At 37.6% G+C, this 16,454-nt stretch overlaps 4 protein-coding genes and 1 non-coding gene across 5 annotated transcripts; 1 reads left to right on the top strand and 4 right to left on the bottom strand.

Annotated features, from left to right (window-relative positions):
• Nucleotides 1–7: 7 nt before the first annotated feature.
• On the bottom strand, nucleotides 8–2,693 carry BDF20DRAFT_991662 (uncharacterized protein; the record flags this gene model as incomplete). Its single annotated transcript, XM_053085353.1, has 2 exons — nucleotides 8–2,069; nucleotides 2,548–2,693. The coding sequence occupies 2 exons, from the start codon at nucleotides 2,691–2,693 to the stop codon at nucleotides 8–10; spliced, it is 2,208 nt and encodes a 735-aa protein (XP_052931600.1).
• Nucleotides 2,694–4,495: 1,802 nt separating this feature from the next.
• BDF20DRAFT_t154 lies at nucleotides 4,496–4,578 on the top strand. The gene has a single exon. It is a non-coding gene; the product is annotated as a tRNA-Leu (tRNA).
• A 1,079-nt stretch (nucleotides 4,579–5,657) lies between these two features.
• On the bottom strand, nucleotides 5,658–9,929 carry BDF20DRAFT_205358 (uncharacterized protein). The gene is made up of 10 exons (XM_053074917.1): nucleotides 9,721–9,929; nucleotides 9,543–9,641; nucleotides 8,920–9,458; nucleotides 8,768–8,836; nucleotides 8,582–8,696; nucleotides 8,440–8,514; nucleotides 8,261–8,365; nucleotides 8,104–8,195; nucleotides 7,516–8,028; nucleotides 5,658–7,439 (listed from the first exon to the last, which is right to left on the bottom strand). Exons 1-10 carry the CDS (start codon nucleotides 9,797–9,799, stop codon nucleotides 6,090–6,092), a joined length of 3,036 nt encoding a protein of 1,011 aa, XP_052931599.1. The 5' UTR covers nucleotides 9,800–9,929; the 3' UTR covers nucleotides 5,658–6,089.
• A 1,534-nt stretch (nucleotides 9,930–11,463) lies between these two features.
• BDF20DRAFT_205332 (uncharacterized protein) lies at nucleotides 11,464–13,515 on the bottom strand. The gene is made up of 6 exons (XM_053074916.1): nucleotides 12,990–13,515; nucleotides 12,476–12,877; nucleotides 12,203–12,397; nucleotides 11,879–12,124; nucleotides 11,783–11,795; nucleotides 11,464–11,685 (listed from the first exon to the last, which is right to left on the bottom strand). The coding sequence occupies exons 1-6, from the start codon at nucleotides 13,293–13,295 to the stop codon at nucleotides 11,501–11,503; spliced, it is 1,347 nt and encodes a 448-aa protein (XP_052931598.1). The 5' UTR covers nucleotides 13,296–13,515; the 3' UTR covers nucleotides 11,464–11,500.
• A 645-nt stretch (nucleotides 13,516–14,160) lies between these two features.
• Nucleotides 14,161–14,457, bottom strand: BDF20DRAFT_799165 (uncharacterized protein; the record flags this gene model as incomplete). Its single annotated transcript, XM_053076333.1, has 1 exon — nucleotides 14,161–14,457. A coding segment is annotated over one exon (297 nt), but the record flags the coding sequence as incomplete, so codon positions are not given.
• Between the last annotated feature and the right edge of the window lie 1,997 nt (nucleotides 14,458–16,454).

Genomic DNA, 16,454 nt, shown 5'->3' with positions numbered 1-16,454 from the left:
AGACTGATTAAGGTGTACTGTTGTCCATTTCTTGTTTGATGCATGTGGGTACAACGAGCTGATGTAGATTGTTACTCGAGGATTTGGCCATGAGCTCATCGATAACAGGCATGACAGTAGTAGTTGCTTCAGTGTAATCATTATCCTCAGAAGGAGGAACGTCGTCGAGGAGAATGCTATTCTTTTTTGATGAGGATGGACAAGTGAACACCTCTACATCTCCTAAGCCGATGGTACTTGTAGCTGAGCCTTTCCTGCTTCCTCTTTTCTCTCTTCTTTTGTACTTTTGCTGCTGCTGTTGCTCCCCAAGGCTGTTGTTGTTTTTATTCAAATTGTTTGAATGAATATAGTTGCTCAATGAATGATGCCAATGTGCTGTTGTAGGCATTGATTGGGAAGAAGGTAAGCTATCCTGTGGGAGTATTTTATTGTCGTTGCCTACTGCTGCTGCTGTTGCTGCTGCTAAGTGCTTCGTACTAGCAGTATTGTCGTTAGTATTCATATCTTCTGGCCATTCAAGTGCAATTGGCGAGGTGTCAGGTAGTAGACCTTCGAGGCTATTACTATTATTATCAGTTGATGTATCAGGAATACGATGATTCGATTGCTGTTGTTGAGAATGGTGTTGGGGATAGTTAGCATTGCTGTTATGTTGTTGACCTATATCGTGGTGTTGCTGCTGCGTTTGACGAAAGTCTGTATGTTGCAAAAGAGGATGCCCCGTTGCTGTTGAAGACGGCCTTATTGAGGAAGAAGAATAGAGACCATTTGTAGTTACTTCCGCATCAAAAGAGGAACTGTTCATTTGGTTGGAAAAATTGTTATCGTATTCATTTAAGATATCAGTTGGTGACTGGCGATGATCGAATTCTACACTGAAATTTATGTTGAAATCATTCGTTGTAGCTGCTGTTGCATGGGACGGCCGTGATAAGGTTGGAAGGATCAAGGCATCATTAGAGGCGGCAGCATCTGAATTTTGTTGATACGATGCTGATAACCACAAGCTGGTATTTTGAAAAATCGAATGCGATGGTGGTGGTGGTGGTGGTGGCGGTGGTGGTGGTGTGTGCGGTTGGGAGGAGAAATAATGGTGCTGATGCTGAGATTGAGACGGTAAATGCTGCTGATGAAAAGAGGGTGGTATTAGAATGTTACTACTGTTAGATTCGCTGTTATTGTGGGAGTAGTAGTGATGCTGTTGGTGAGACCCTGTTAAAGTAACAGAATGGATAGGTACAGGTGGTAGTGGAGGCGCTGGAAGACAAGATGAATACGGGGTTCCTGCTAGAGAACTCGATAATTCCAATGGACTGATGGCCCTTCTTTGAAAAACGTCCATGCTATAGATTGTGTCGAGACGAGGTTTTTTCATGACTTTTTTGTAAGATGTGCTGATTCTCTTTCTGTTGGACGACGATGAGAATGAGCTCTGTGTCAGCGACGAAGCGGAAGATGAGAGATTGATGTTCTCCTCGTCAGTTCCTCCTCTGAATGACGAAGCTGAGGATGAGGAGGTGGAGCTTTTGCTATTGCTGTCATAATGAATCTGCATATTGCTGGGCTGAGAGCTTGGCTTTGGACCGCGACGAACTGTGCTCACGACAGATGGCACTAAACTTAAGTGACGGTGGGTGGATAACGATGTGATAGTAGGAAGATCTTGGCCAGGTCTTACTGGTGGAAAAGCATCTATAATACCCTGCTCATCTAATAATGACCGTACGTAGTGAGATAAGGATTGCTGAGCATGGCTTTCATCTATGTTACCATCACACACCAAATCTGCACGCATAAGACCAATCATGTCGATATTCTTGCTGTTGCAGTCTACATCATTTGGAATGATACTAAGATAAAGTCCAGGTGCAAGCTGGTAGCGACAAGGCTCGCCTTTTTGGAAAATAGTCAACAAGTCTTGAGTTGTCTTTTCACTGAGATTTATCCAATTTCCATGACCAGCGTACAACCGGTAACAACTTTTATAGGCAGACGTTGAGGATCTTAAGTTACCGTGGCTTTTCTTGTTAGTAGACATTTGGACAACTTCCATAAAAAGTGCTTTTATTCTGGTAAAATGTAAAGTATGAATAGAGAGCGTTGAAGGGAAAAAAAGAAGGGAAAGATAACAGAGCTTTAAACAAAGAAGTTATATATACGTCTTTTTTTTTTATTTTAAGATTCCCCAAACTCATAGTGAAGTAAAATGGGTAACGGACAGTTGTCTGTAATAACTATCAAAATGGGACCTTATTTTTAAAACTGTTTTTGTCGTTTTCAGTGACACTTCATTTGTGAAAATCTTCAATCACATGTGGATAAAAAGGGGTGAGAAATGATGAAAATGCTTTACGCGTACATATTAATTCTACAAGGTGTTAACAGCTGTTCATAGCTAAAGTCAGTATCTGTTGGACACGAAAATTGAGCAGTGCTTGAAATACTTATGCTCTTTATTGCTAGAGAAAGAAGTTGACAACATTTTGAGCATGCTTATTCCATGAGTTTTTTATGACAATATTGGCGAAAGGCCACTACTCTACTGACGTAATGCGATATAAATTGTTGACTTTTCCAGACTTCTCAGCGATTGAAGTATGGTCTTCAATACCACAATGAAAAAAGAGATTTTTATTAGACTTTATATGGCGTAAACCGATCCGATACCAGTCTTTTGCTTCTGCATAAAACATATTCTCAAATAGTTACTGTTTTTTCTTGTCGTTCCAACACTAAGTAAGGTTTAAACGGCATATAATGGCTTAGATAACCATAATCGTAAAGAAGGAAAGGTTGACCACATTTCCCGTCATCGATACTCATTGTTGATTGGCCTGCCGTTTAAACTGAGAAAAATGTATTCTTTCAAGTTCATTGTTATGCAATCTCTTCCTTCAAACTTCACATACTGTACTTTTTGTAGAAATACCTGCCCTTAATCAGCTGTCCGGGTTAGATCGTGCTATTTTTTGAGGATGCGCGTGTTCTTCTCATCCAGATTGCATCCTTGTATACGTCGTGAACAAAGCAATCCATAAGAATTTTTCTCTATTTAAACAGTAGCCTACTGTATATCCAGCAAAGTTGATTCTGCAACAATAGTCTGCGAATTTGTTTGTTGAAAAGACAATTACTGAATAGAGTTGGATGTTACAGTGCGGTTGGGTGACTTCTGTCACTTTGTGAAAAATAAATGTCGTTGTGCCATAAAAAAAAAAATAGAAATTAATATGGTAACTATTGGAGTTTAATTGTGAAGTATTCACGAGATATCGCGTACGTTTGACCGAATAGAGAATATGTTCTACCATATTCTATGTATATTGCATCTATTATTTAAGAAGATAAAGGCCTAATTATAAATAGATTACACGTAAAGCATATGAACCTAAAACTGGAGACTAGCATACGCGTCCTCAAATTAATGTAATTCCCACTCAACCTTACATAGTAAAAAATCTTCCTACTTTGTCTGAAGAGTAAAAAAGACACCAAATGTATAGCTATCGACTTATAGCAGTTGTCAACTTCCAACAACTCAGTCATGATATCTCATGTATGTAATTGTCTCTTCATTATATTGTCGCTGTTTCAGCAGGTCATGACATCGATCATGATTATTATTTCCGATTTCAAGAAAAAATATAAGGGTAATTTTTATGTATAACACGAGAAATAGGTATAAAAAGGCCGCATACAAATTTCCTTTGAGTTATGTTAATGTAGAAATGCGGCTTGTTTATTCGTCAGTTCGTATTATTCATTTAATTACATTCAATTGAAGCAACTTAGAATGAATTCCCTAACTGAGCAACTCTGAGCTTGTTCATCCACCCACACGTAATGACTTTTGAGTTTAAACGTTCATTTTAGAGTTGATATTATGTTTATGTTTACCACAAACTGACAGACTCAATATAAAGTTCAGGTCAGACCTTATTGTGCAAATTATGGAATCAGGAAAAGGCCCCCTTTATTCAGGTCAAGTTTTCTATTACTTAATGATGTATCCACATCAATGCTTTGACTAATCCACTCTTTGAAGAAAACTGAGACATAACCACTATGATCTAAGACAAATCATTATAAAATAACAACGCTCTTCTCATTTAATAAAACGGCATCTTTTAAACTCGTTTAATACTTTGCTATTGCAATGGATAAATCACTTAAATACTTTTCTATTCTACATTGAAACATCCGCTATCTTCGTTAAGTTACTGCACACCACCTTGGATCGCTCAGTTTATATCGTGAAAGGGTTGTATAAGTTCTCAGGTATAACTTATAGTAAGTTTTGGTAGATCAAAAAAAGGCCTCGTTTATTTATTCAGATCTAGTTCCTTTATACTAAAATTAGAATAAATTTGAATAAATATAATCTCTGGGAACACACATGCTCGACCCGCACTAGCTTTTCCGAGTCAATAAATAACGTGACGGACTTACAATTACTACGGCTACGTCATTTATATTTAATTTGATCAAAATATCAGCTGATTTGGCCGAGTTGGTCTAAGGCGCCGCACTCAAGTTGCGGTCTCGCAAGAGGCGTGAGTTCGAATCTCACAGTCAGCAATATTTTTTAGTCTCATCTCACATATGTGAGACGTTTCTGTATCGGTTTTGTCTTTTTCTCTCTTCAACCAAAATCATTTAAGTTAGTCGTCGCGTACTGAGTGAACGTGAAAGTAAGATAATTTTTAGAATAAACACAACGTCTTTTAGAGGGAGAATAAAAAGAGTATTCTCTATTCATTCAGAGACGTTATTTTTCTATAATTTTTGGCTACAATATAGTTCTTCTTATTCAAATGAAAATATAGACTTTAATACTGTGTAAATAAACCATCACATGTGTTGTTCCTTTGCTCTTTAGGGAATTCAAGCGAATGATAATGAGCAGAATTGCACAAATATAGTCATTTCACAAAAGATTCAATATCATTTATTTGTTAGACATAAGCAGAACACTTGAATATTGAATGTTCTAACCAAAACTGGCAGTTGTATACCCTAACAGATGACAATTAATAATGATCAAAAGATGAAGTCGAAGACCAATCAGCTACAAAACTTACTTCTTCATGACATTCCAGTTCAATTTCTTTTACGTATGTTTTGCCCATTAATGCCGCAGATATTGCGATATAGTACGGGTTTTTGAATAGTAAGCCTTCGTAACAACTCTCTCCTTAATTTCTAAATGTTCCTGGAAGCTTTCATGGTGGTAATCTATTTATATAGTAATAAATTACCTGTTTGTAGAAGTCGATACATAACAACACTTCTACACCTGGAGTGTTAAGTAGATGTCCCTGGAGGTATGCATAAAGGTTCGGCTCAGTAGTAAGGCTTAGTTTTGGTGAGCTTCATTTGAGTACTGTTCCGAGTTATCGAGGGGCACACAGGTTGGACAGCTTTTGGACACTATTACAAAGTCATGAAGCTAGAAACTCTTGAATCAAGAGATATTTTCGGACCAGAAAACTTGCTTTGATTCTCTTACTTTCGTATTTGGATATCAACTACGGGTGGGTAGCTACGTTGACCCTCCCACACGAAATGCGAGAAAGAGAATTTCTTTCTTTTCCCAGTTGTGATTAAGTCATCTTCAACATATACAACCATCTGATCTGCTATGTAATACTTGCTGCTAGTACTTTGATATCATAATTGCTTTAATATAATTTTATTTTGCAGTTCAAAAAAGATCGGTAATGTATATAGAAAGTAGCTGTAAATTTTTGTTTTGCCTTTATTGTATCGTTATTGGTGGAAGTGTGTATATGAACGTCCTGTGGGCATGAAAGCACGTATGTGAGTGCTTTCTGTATAAATTTTCTTTATCAAATTAAAGATAATAACGGGTAGTGCTCCTCTAGTTTTACTTCGGAAACAGTTTGCAATGAAGGCTTCTCTCCGTGAATGTGGTTTCTTTCATACTGCATTTTTGACTTTAGATACAAAAAATAAATGAATGAGCATGGTTTTACTATACAATAACTATACACATAATCTCAATTTAGAGGTTCAAACGTCATTAACTATATACGTAAACATAAATAAGACTAATTGATACACAGGAGTTAGTCTTCCGAAGTGATCGTCACGGTTGGTACATTGACAGCAACATCAGATGAAGACTTATCTGAGCCAATCACTGTACTGGGAATTGATCCATCAGTTGTAGCAAATGGCTGTTCTGTCCTGCTGTTTTTATCACCATCAATATCTGAACAAAGGTGCGATGGGTCACTGGTTATAATGGTTTGGGTATATGTGTGAAGCGCGGCTTCAAGTTCTTCTTTTCTAACGGGCTTACTGACATAGCCATTCATTCCTGCATCTAAGCACTTTTCGCGGTCCCCGGGCATGACGCAAGCAGTCATTGCAATAATATAAGGGTTGACATTCGACACAGATAATTCTTCACGGATCTTTGTGGCAGCTTCCAGCCCGTTCATTTCAGGCATCCAAACATCCATAAAGATGAGTTCGACAGGCTCACCTGCTTCTTTGGCACTGAGGACAATATCACATGCTTCCCTTCCGTTCTGTGCAATTCGTGGCTGCAATCCCATTCGAGTCAACATACGCGATAATACTTTTTGATTGATGGGATTGTCATCGACTAATAGTGAGCGAACACCTGCTAAGAAGTCAGCAAGTGGTCGACCTGATGATGTACTAGAGAAGCTGTTCGCGCGTTGTTCCGCTGGCGATGAAGCATCTATCACTGTAAGTGACGGTCGTGTGGCTTTTAGTAACTTAGAATCAGCATTAGCATCCAATGAAGCAGATGCATCTGAGCGATTACTGGTTAAGCGATGTAAGGCTGACAAAAGCTTTGAGTTTTTGAACGGCTTATAGACGGTGTACGAGTTGTCATCCACTTCGTCAAATGGATTCGAAGCCTCCTCCTGCGGCGTTGAGGTAGTATCACTTGAGCGAGAGGATGCATCTACTTGTTGACCGATGGTAGAAGGCGGTATTTCCAGCTTAGTGGTTCGTTTCAAACGGAAGTCATTTATACATAAGGTAGGAAGTTTGTACAAGAATGGATACTTCAAACGTAAGTCCTTCAAAACAACTTCGCCAGAAGTAGGTTGAGCACCAAAATTTTCAATAACATTAATATCCACATCGATAATTAGTAACGAATGCTGAATGATGTTGAGATGCCGTGATAGGCTATTGAAGTAAATACATGCTTGTTTGTAGTCCATCACTCTTGTTCCAGTAATGCAAAAGCTCGACAAAACGCTGTACCAAGCTTTTTTCGAGCTGTCTTTTTCTGTAATAACAATAGGATTGCGGCAATTTCTCGCTAACTCTTCCAAATGGTTGTAATCACTATAAGTAGGACTATCTTTCTGTTTTTGAAGCATTGCTTTAAAGTAAAAAGTGGAACCCTTTCCATACTCTGATTTAACCCACTGCATCAATTCAATAATAGTCAATTAATATCTCTTTACAATTGAACCAAGCACAACAGAAAAAAAAAAAGCCTACCATTTCACCTCCCATCATTCGACAGAGTTGACGACTAATAGCTAAACCGAGGCCAGTTCCTCCAAAGTTACGAGTTGTCGAGGCATCCACTTGTGAGAAGGATTGGAAAAGCTTACTCGATTTGTCTCTAGGAATACCAATACCGGTATCTTTTACAGATACCAACAATGGTACAGCATCATCTTCACGATTCTCATCCTCTGGTCGAAGTAAAGGCATTGAGTCTGGTGTTCCTGGTGCTGCGTCTTCATTTTCGTAATTGGTCACTTCGGAAAGATCGCTTATTTCACAAAGTAATGGATGCTCACGGTAAAGTTGTACATGTACGCAAACGTAACCCGTTTTGGTGAATTTAAATGCATTTGATAAGAGATTCAATATGACTTGACGTAGACGAACCAGATCGCCAAAGATGCGAATAGGTATGTTTGGATCAATTTCATACCACAAGGTCAAATCTTTGTCTAGATAATTCGGTGCAACAAGTTTAACAGCACTTTCGATTACAAAAGTCTGTAATTGTACCAAAAGTATAAGGGAGTCAACGTCTGTCTTTCCAAATCCTTCTCTATGGTAAGGAAAACTTACCAGATTCAGTAAACGCCTTTCTAGAGAGAGCTTTCCTGATTCAATCTTTGAATAGTCCAGAATATCATCAATGATAGCCATTAAATGATTGCCTATGAATTGACAGCCAATATGAGACTTGTAATAAATAAACATAGTGTAGAAAAACTTTCATTACCTGACGATTCGATTGTTTCAGCACACTCGTACAACTCAGGAGGCAAATCGCTTTCCATCAATATACGAGACATACCAATGACAGCATTCATAGGTGTACGAATTTCTACAAAGAATAAAGCGAGGGAGTTAGCTATATGAACCGTCCCTAACAATTTCGTTTGCTTTTTCTTTCATTACCATGTGACATGTTGGCCAAAAAGTTCTGTTTCGCTGCAGCTGCAGCTTCCGCGACTTCCTTAGCGGCCTTGAGGTCTAATAGAATAATTAAATAAGTCAAGAGATGTCCCATAACATCGAAAAAGCAACTACGACGTAATACCTTTTAGTAAAGTTTGGGTTCGACCTCTTTCTTCTTCGAGTTCTAGTGTTCGTTGCTGAAGATTTGCCGTACGCTTCCGAACCAAATTTTCCATGTCATTTGCATATTTCTCAAGCTATTGTTGATTAAAAGTTTCTCGATTAGCATTACTTTCTCGTCTTTTTCAAACTCATAGAATTATCTTACCAGGGTAGCCAAATTTTCGACAACATTGTCTGATTCTGCCAAGTACGGATCAATAGACTTCATTTGATTCTGTTGTAACAAAAATAAGAAGAAGTGGTTCAGTCATCAACAATAATGTTAGATGTTAAGATATAATTTGCTTCCTGCTTTACTCTCATATTGGCACATGTAGGTCGGCAATTGGGATCCGGGTGCAAACAATCACTTATCAGCGTATTGATCTTATCAGCATACTCATCTTCTCCGTCAGCATACATCGTTACTCTCAGGTCTCCATCACGAACATGAGTAAAGATATTCTCATACGACATGCCTTGGCGAATCAACTTCTGATATGGTTTTTCTCTAGTCAAGATTTCATTCATGATGATGCCCACACTGTAGATATCAGCACGTTTTGATGGTGTCACCACATACAATCCAATCGAGGTAAAGGCTACTGTTTCAGGGGCTGCCCATAGAAGTTGTTCAGCGTTTGTCAATATGCGTACCTCATCTTTGAAGAAGTCTTTGCATTCCACATGAGAGTTCTTTCGAAGAGCAGTTATAACAGTTGGATCAATTTGAGTTCTGTGAACCCTTTTCAAACCATAATCGGTTATTTTCAACTCCCATTTGCCCGTGATGAGACAGGAAGTGGACGTTAGACATCCATGATAAATAAATCGCGAACGTTGTAAAAATTCTAAGCCTTAAAGTACGATTGTAGTTGATAAAGGAGTAATTAGTACCTTGAACGAATATACAGTGAAAAGCAAGAACATTGATTCCTTACCCTCCAAAAGATCATTAATGAGCGAAAATCGAAAGATCCATGCTAAATCAATATCAGGATTAGCCAGGATATCAGCCAGAGTACCTTTGGCGCAGAATTCTAGAGGAGAAATACATGTTTCACGTAACAAATAAGATACTGTTCCATCATGGTGTAGCTATTCTTACATTGGTATTACCTTCAACAACATAGGTAGCATGTGGTTCAATACATAAACCAATGAATTCGACTAATTTAGCATGTCTTGCGCATTTCATTAAGGCAACTTCCTGTCTTATGGAATCGTCAACTTTCAGTTTTCGAAACCCAATTTGCTTAATTTGTACTGGTAAGTTATTACTAAATAGAAGGTAGTATCAAATAGCATACATATATACATATAAGTAGATGCACAGCGGGTTAAGAATTTCAATTTAACTTACTGGTGACCAACGGTATACTCTAAGGTGTAATTGAGTTTTTCTGGTTGTTCTGTGGAGGAGCGTATACTGCTATAATCGGATATAGATGCGTTTCAAGTTAATCTACTCATTCTTCCTCTTCTCTGAACTTTTAATGAAAGAAATTTACCTGGTTGATTTAGCTAGTTCATTGTTAGCTGCAAGTCCAGATTCTAATAGACCAGGTTGTTGTAGTGGCTGTTGATGCTGCTGGGCCGAATGGGGTGTCAGAGGACTCAGATAGTCAGGCACAACATATCGAGTATACACGCCTTCTGTAGGAGAGATACTCCGGTGATCATCATCTAAAAGAGGAGCATCCACAGATGAAGAAGGTTGCGAAGGTAAATGAGGTAAAAATGGCCTTGTCAATTTTTTATATGACAATAACCAAGCTTCATCGCTAATATTCGTGGCCGATCGTCTTTTTCTATAAAGCAACCATAAAAACAAACCAAAAATAGAACAAACGGCCGCAATACCGATGGGAAGAAAGATAGACAGATAGAGCCTCTTCTTTGATTCCGCCTGAGCATTAAAGTATTGCATACAAAAGTCGTTATGACTGCTATTAAAATCGTTAGAAATACATGGTAGACAAGTGGAAGATCCGGGAGGAGCATAAGTGCCTGATTGGCAGGGTGTACATCCTGGCATATCTGGAAGTTCACTGTATGTGTTAATTGGGCATTCAGCGCAACGAACGGAGCGAATGGTACGTGCAGCTTCGTCTTCACAAAAGTAACTCTGTGCTAATTCATAATAGTAAGTTCCTGCAGGGCATATGAGGTCCACTTCGGGTGTTGCAAAATTCGTCAGCTTCCAAGGTTGGTGGATGGTTAATGACTTTGATAACAGGATATCTAAAACAGATATGAATCCCATGGCGAATGTATTCAAGTGCCAAAAAGTGTGCACTCTTTTTTCGAAAAAAGCCGTAATTTGGTCATAAAGGTCTGCTGAGGTATAGATTGCAGTTGAGTTGTTCATATATCCTTTTACCATACGCTGAGAATAGAACGAGCAGAGTAAGATTAGATTCTGTTTGATTGAAATGGCTACATTCGAACAGGTGAGACTTACAGCGTTGATAATGTTGAAGGTATATTCTGACATGGTAACAAAACTACTTGCAGTGTTGTTTTCATTCTTCAATGCGCCTAGTATAGTAGCCATGTCATAATCCATGGATGGGTCTGTTGATATATTCAGCTTGTAAATGGGATAGGTTTGAATAGAAATATTCCTTGATTGTGCAATTGATCGAAGCTGTTGATAGAATAAATCACAAAACTGACTTTCTTTCCAAGGTGTTAATTCAGAAACACATAACGGTCGAGTGGAGTCATCTACCAGGACCTTTTCAGCGACACTCTTAGCTAACTCATTTGTGTCAAGTGAAAGACTATGTAGTGAACTAAGAAAAGCAAGAAAAAAAAAAAAAAAAAAAAAAAAAACCAAAAAATTCAAGAAATGTTAGGTGTATCGACATTATCTATACTAATGTTTGTTTACAATTTACCGTGTTATTATGAAATCCAAAGGCTCATAGAAGTTGCCTAACGTAACCATCGGAATATCCGTGTTGTTGACTTTCGTAAGAGCATAACTAAGAACATCGGGATTGCTTGTTTGAATGAGAAAACCAGCAACTTGCTTTTCTACATAATGATCGATTTCCCTCTTCAATTGCAAACTAACGCCTTTAACAATAATAATTTTTCCAAAAAGAGAAAAAGAAAGAGGAGTCAGTTGATAATGATCAGTGAGGATCTGCAGGAGAAATTTCTTTTGTACTACCAAGCGGTCCACTCTATTGTGATACAGAAAGATTATAACAAACAAAGTTAGTATATTATTTCTCACTTTTCTAATTTTCAGATTCCGCGCGTATACCTCAACAACATTCCAGACATGCCAGTTTAATCGAGTAGCAAGTTCACGAAAACCCGCAAGAATAGCACCATTATAGGAGTCGCCCTCTGAATTGGGTACGATTGCCCCCACTTTAGCATCTTTTTCTTTCAGTGGGATAAGGGTCGTTTGCTCGTTTTGCTTAACTAAGGGCCATGTGTCATTGGTAACCCAAATCGGGCCTGTGTCGATCGTTTGATTTTTAAATACGTCAAATCCAGTAATAATCTGGATCAGTGTAGATGATATGACTGTCAGTAAGGGTTTTGAATCCGCAATATACAAACAAAAGAGAGCAAGACTCACTCTTAAATACATGATAAAAACAGGTAAGGCGGCTTGAAAGTACGGCAATTGAGAGATTCCAAAAACATCTTTATGTTCTGCAATCAAGGTCGGCATGCTCATATCACTGGTATCAAAAAAAGCAACACCTAGCTTTCTGTTGGTATTGTTACGCAGCACACTTAAAGCTGCAGTGCTAACTATACTTGTGCCTTGCTATCATACAAAAAGGAAGTCAAGAAAAAAGTGCATTAACATGAAGTCATAAAATCCTTAAATTCGCTTAAAACATACAGATCCTCCTAACGAAATAACAGAATCGTACTGCGTATTCTTTATCAAATGATCTGTGAGTGTGTTAATCGATTGAATTGTATCGTTCTCGTCCGAAATCACAAGCAAGTCAGGCTGTTTGCCAAATACGTCCCCAATACCAAGAAGACGAGAGCCAAAGGTAACATCATCTATGGTGGATATCTGAATGACAAGTGGATTGGTATAACCTCTGCGCAAAAGCTCTCTGGCTATTTCATAACCAGAATCTCTGTTTCGCAAGAGAATTCTGGTGAGCCCTAACTGTTCGGCATATTCTAAGCCGGCACTATAAACGAGTACGGGTATATTCTTTGAAATAGCATATTTCACTGCCTCTAACACTTCCTGATTGGGAATAGTAACAATGATACCGTCTACTTTCTAGATTTGTGTTATTCCATTCCAACACAAGAAAGATGAGAAAAAAGATTGAACGTTAGGAAGCAAATCAGCCAATATCTTTTTTTCTTTTTTTTTTATGAAAATATCATACATCATTCACTGCATCATAAATATCTGATTTCATCTTTGAAGCTGAATTAATAAAATGACTATTCCATTCTAATTGTACATCGAGTATGGTAGCAGCATCTCTAGCGCCTTGTTCTGGATTCTGGGTGAATGTATTGATAGCAGAATCATGTGAAATGACAGCTATTCTAGGTCGAATATTAGCGTTGTAATTCGGGTTCTTTGAACATTCAGGTACTTTTGATTTCTTATTGCTGTAGTCAAGCTGAAATGATGTCTCTGTGAAAGCAATCAAAGCCAGTAATAGAGTGAACAGAAACTTTTTCATATTAGCGGCATGGTTTTCCTATTTATTGTTCTGCGTTGTTATGTGTTGGATTTGACAAAGTTGTATCTGATACTAGAAAAAATTATCGAGAAGAAAAAAAAGTTGAAAGACAAGAGACAACAACGAAACCACTAGGAGCCGAAAGAAACAGAAAACGGTATTTTTTTATAAGGATTAGTGTAGGTTTCAAATTTCGGAATGTAGAAGAATTCAACAGAGAAAAGAACTTTTCTATAGATATAATTGACACTGAAATAAGGATAAAAGGTTCTCAAAATAACGAGTATTATTTTCAGTTGGCCAGCAGAGCAGTAGAGTCAATATTTAAAATAGTGATTTTATTGATGAAAGAACTATGAATTATGTTAAATACAATTAAATGTCAATGTGCAAGACCCGTCAGGGCATATTGAAAAAGAAATTCAAAAACAAAGTCGAAAGCTACGTTGGAGAGAAATAAGCAGTCATAACATATAGAAAAGTAAGGTCGTAGAAAATAGGCATAAATGTTAAGAAAACGAAGAATTGAATAGCCATAGAGAATAATAAGTTATAAAGCAGTAAAAAGTCCGATGGAGTGCACAGTTGATATAGGGGGAAAAAGCACCGAGAATTGATGAGCATCGAGGGATCAACCAATGCTGATATGCTGCAATTTAGCAATGGGAATTCGTGAAAAAATAGTTTTTTTTTTTTTTTTTTTTTTTTTTTTTGTTGGTTTTTTTTTTGATTTTTTTTTTTGATTTTTTTCTGATCATTCTATTTTTTTTTATTTTTAGGGATGCTGACGTTGTTGCAGCAGCTGTTGTGGCTGGTATTGCTTCTTTCTGATAAGACCACTGTTACCAATTTTCAAAGATCGACTTTCACATTCTTTCCAATTTCTATTGCCAATATCACGAGCCACTGCTTTCCAAGCTTGCTTGAACAAACGTGAGTTCTTTTTGATAGCTAGTAACAAAAGACGGTCTTCAGATTCTGTCCATTCTTTACGTTCTAACGCCTTTGAGCGCAAGGTCTTGAAACGCCCCCAGCAGCAGCCACGAGAGCGATGTGGTAAGTAAATAGTAGAAATCATTGCCCAAGATAGGCCTTGAGAGTAACCTTGCTGCAATAACTGATCTTCTTCTACAGACCATGGTGTCCTAGTTTGAGTTGAAGAAGAGACACGGCTATAATTATCATGCTTATTATTGCGTTGTACGTTATGGTCAATGAGACTCATTTGTAAAGGTGTTGAGGGCCTCATATCCAATTCGGGGGATGAGGGGATCGAATAATATGCAGTAGATGCGGAGGCGGGGCTGTCTGGAGAAGATACGCATGATGCTGTGGACCAAGAGGGAGTTCTAAGGTGATTGTGACTTTTAAGACTTGCAGTGTTCTTATAGCATACTTCATCTGTATGAATGACTTGTTGAGTGCATAATAAGCTTTGAATATCCATTTTAAAATTCTAATCGACTGTAATGTAAAGTAGATAAAGAATAAGACTGATTGAGTTTATTTCAGGTACTGAGGTAGTAATGTAATAGTTGAAGGAAGGATTGTTTTCGATTTTGAAATGGCATTTATATACGTTTTCAAATAAAATGGCCCCTTCTCCTCAATATTATTCCCCGTAGACCAGTGTAGCTAAAGCAGGCTGTATAAATTCATTAGAAATTCACATTTGTCAGAAAATAAAAGGTAAAAAGGAGTAGAATATTGATTCTTATATCTCGATGAAAATACATATGACCAAGCCTGCCCAAACAGGCGAGATGTTGATAATTCATTGTTCGTAATGCTTATGAAATAGTCAGGACTGAAAACCAGGCATAATTATAAAAATAAGTATACTTCGTACATGACAGCCAGATCTACAACTACGTTTAACAGAAAAATAACAAATTCAGCGCTGAAAAACACTTTTTTAACGGACCACGTTTCCTTTTGTTACCGTTATAACTGTCTAATTATTGTTTTGATGATTGATAGACATAAGCCATAAAGTTTATCTCCTTTCGAAAGGGACTCTCTACGGTTAACATAGTAATTCTTGACACATCGCATCGAATTACTTTTCTAGGCTTTACTATATTTATACCTTTCACCGGGTTTGAAGAAATTGTTTGTTGAAAGCAATTAAAGGAGAATTTGTGATAACATCTTTTGTATTGTTATACATTAGCTGTGGCTTTTCGCTCTACTCGTACTAGAGCTGACAGTTCATTCTTACCATCTAAAAAGCGATTGCCCAACATTTACGACAGGTCAGTAGCACAAAAGAAACGTTAAAGGGAGAAGTATAATAATTTGGAAATCCAAGGGTCCTATAAGCTATGATTGGATAACATATATGAGCCAATATACGTCAATAACGCAGGGTATAGGAGGGAAAAGTTTTATTAAGTATTTTCTTTCTCACTACTGTAAAAACTGTTGACGACAGCTGTCAAATATACTTGTATGGGATATAAGCTCCTTTTAACGAAATGTTTATTTTATTTCATTTTTTCCAAGGTAAAACGTGGGCAATCCCTTGGGCGACCCTTTTGTTACAAGCTCACGCGGAATATGGTTGGAAAACGCACGCGTATATTGTGCACATGCTTTATTGCAAAACAGAAAAAAAAAAATTAAAGGAAGAAAGCGCGTTGCTCCTGAAAAGGATGGCCATGCCTCATCAAAAACAATTGTATATCATCTCAAGTCATCAGAACCCTGATATTTCGTGTCGGATCTCACTTTTCACTATACTAGAATTCATTCATTCAGCATTTCTTTGAGTGCTATTTAATGTTTAGCGTCTCATTTTTTTTTTTGTTTCGGAATTGAAGTATAGTCAGACAAGTGTTAGTGATAAAAAACAAGTGATTATACCATCAAAAAGAACCAGAAAAAATGCCCATAGCAGAATGTTTTCGTCACTAAGACCTACAACACCTCCTACTTTTTCTCTATTTTTTTATTTCTTTTTCTTTTTGTAGCCATGCTTGGAAAAGTAAGAAAAATATCCTCCATCAAATTCATTAACATTTAATTAACGACAACAGGGACCTTCGTTGACATAGACACACCAACTGCGAGCATTCAGTTTATTGAACAAAACTATAATCACAGCACGTGAGACTATCTCATCTTCAAAATCCACCCCCTTTTCCGCCAAAGGACCCT

The sequence above is a fragment of the Mycotypha africana genome, assembly GCF_025528875.1.
Source record: "Mycotypha africana strain NRRL 2978 chromosome Unknown BDF20scaffold_13, whole genome shotgun sequence".
In the NCBI taxonomy this organism is placed as follows: Eukaryota; Fungi; Mucoromycota; class Mucoromycetes; order Mucorales; family Mycotyphaceae; genus Mycotypha; species Mycotypha africana.
This window is presented reverse-complemented; position numbering and strand designations above follow the sequence as displayed.

Bases quoted from the DNA above. Each gene is read 5' to 3' on its own strand.
- BDF20DRAFT_205358 (XM_053074917.1), bottom strand. From the start codon at position 9,799: ATGAAATGCGCAAGACATGCTAAATTAGTCGAATTCATTGGTTTATGT. The intron at 9,459-9,542 runs GTAAGGAATCAA...TCGTACTTTAAG, and splicing joins CATTAATGATCTTTTGGAGG to GCTTAGAATTTTTACAACGT. The intron at 8,029-8,103 runs GTAAGTTTTCCT...GTACAATTACAG, and splicing joins AAAGGCGTTTACTGAATCTG to ACTTTTGTAATCGAAAGTGC.
- BDF20DRAFT_205332 (XM_053074916.1), bottom strand. From the start codon at position 13,295: ATGAAAAAGTTTCTGTTCACTCTATTACTGGCTTTGATTGCTTTCACA. The intron at 12,878-12,989 runs GTATGATATTTT...ACACAAATCTAG, and splicing joins TTTATGATGCAGTGAATGAT to AAAGTAGACGGTATCATTGT. The intron at 12,398-12,475 runs GTATGTTTTAAG...TTTGTATGATAG, and splicing joins TTATTTCGTTAGGAGGATCT to CAAGGCACAAGTATAGTTAG.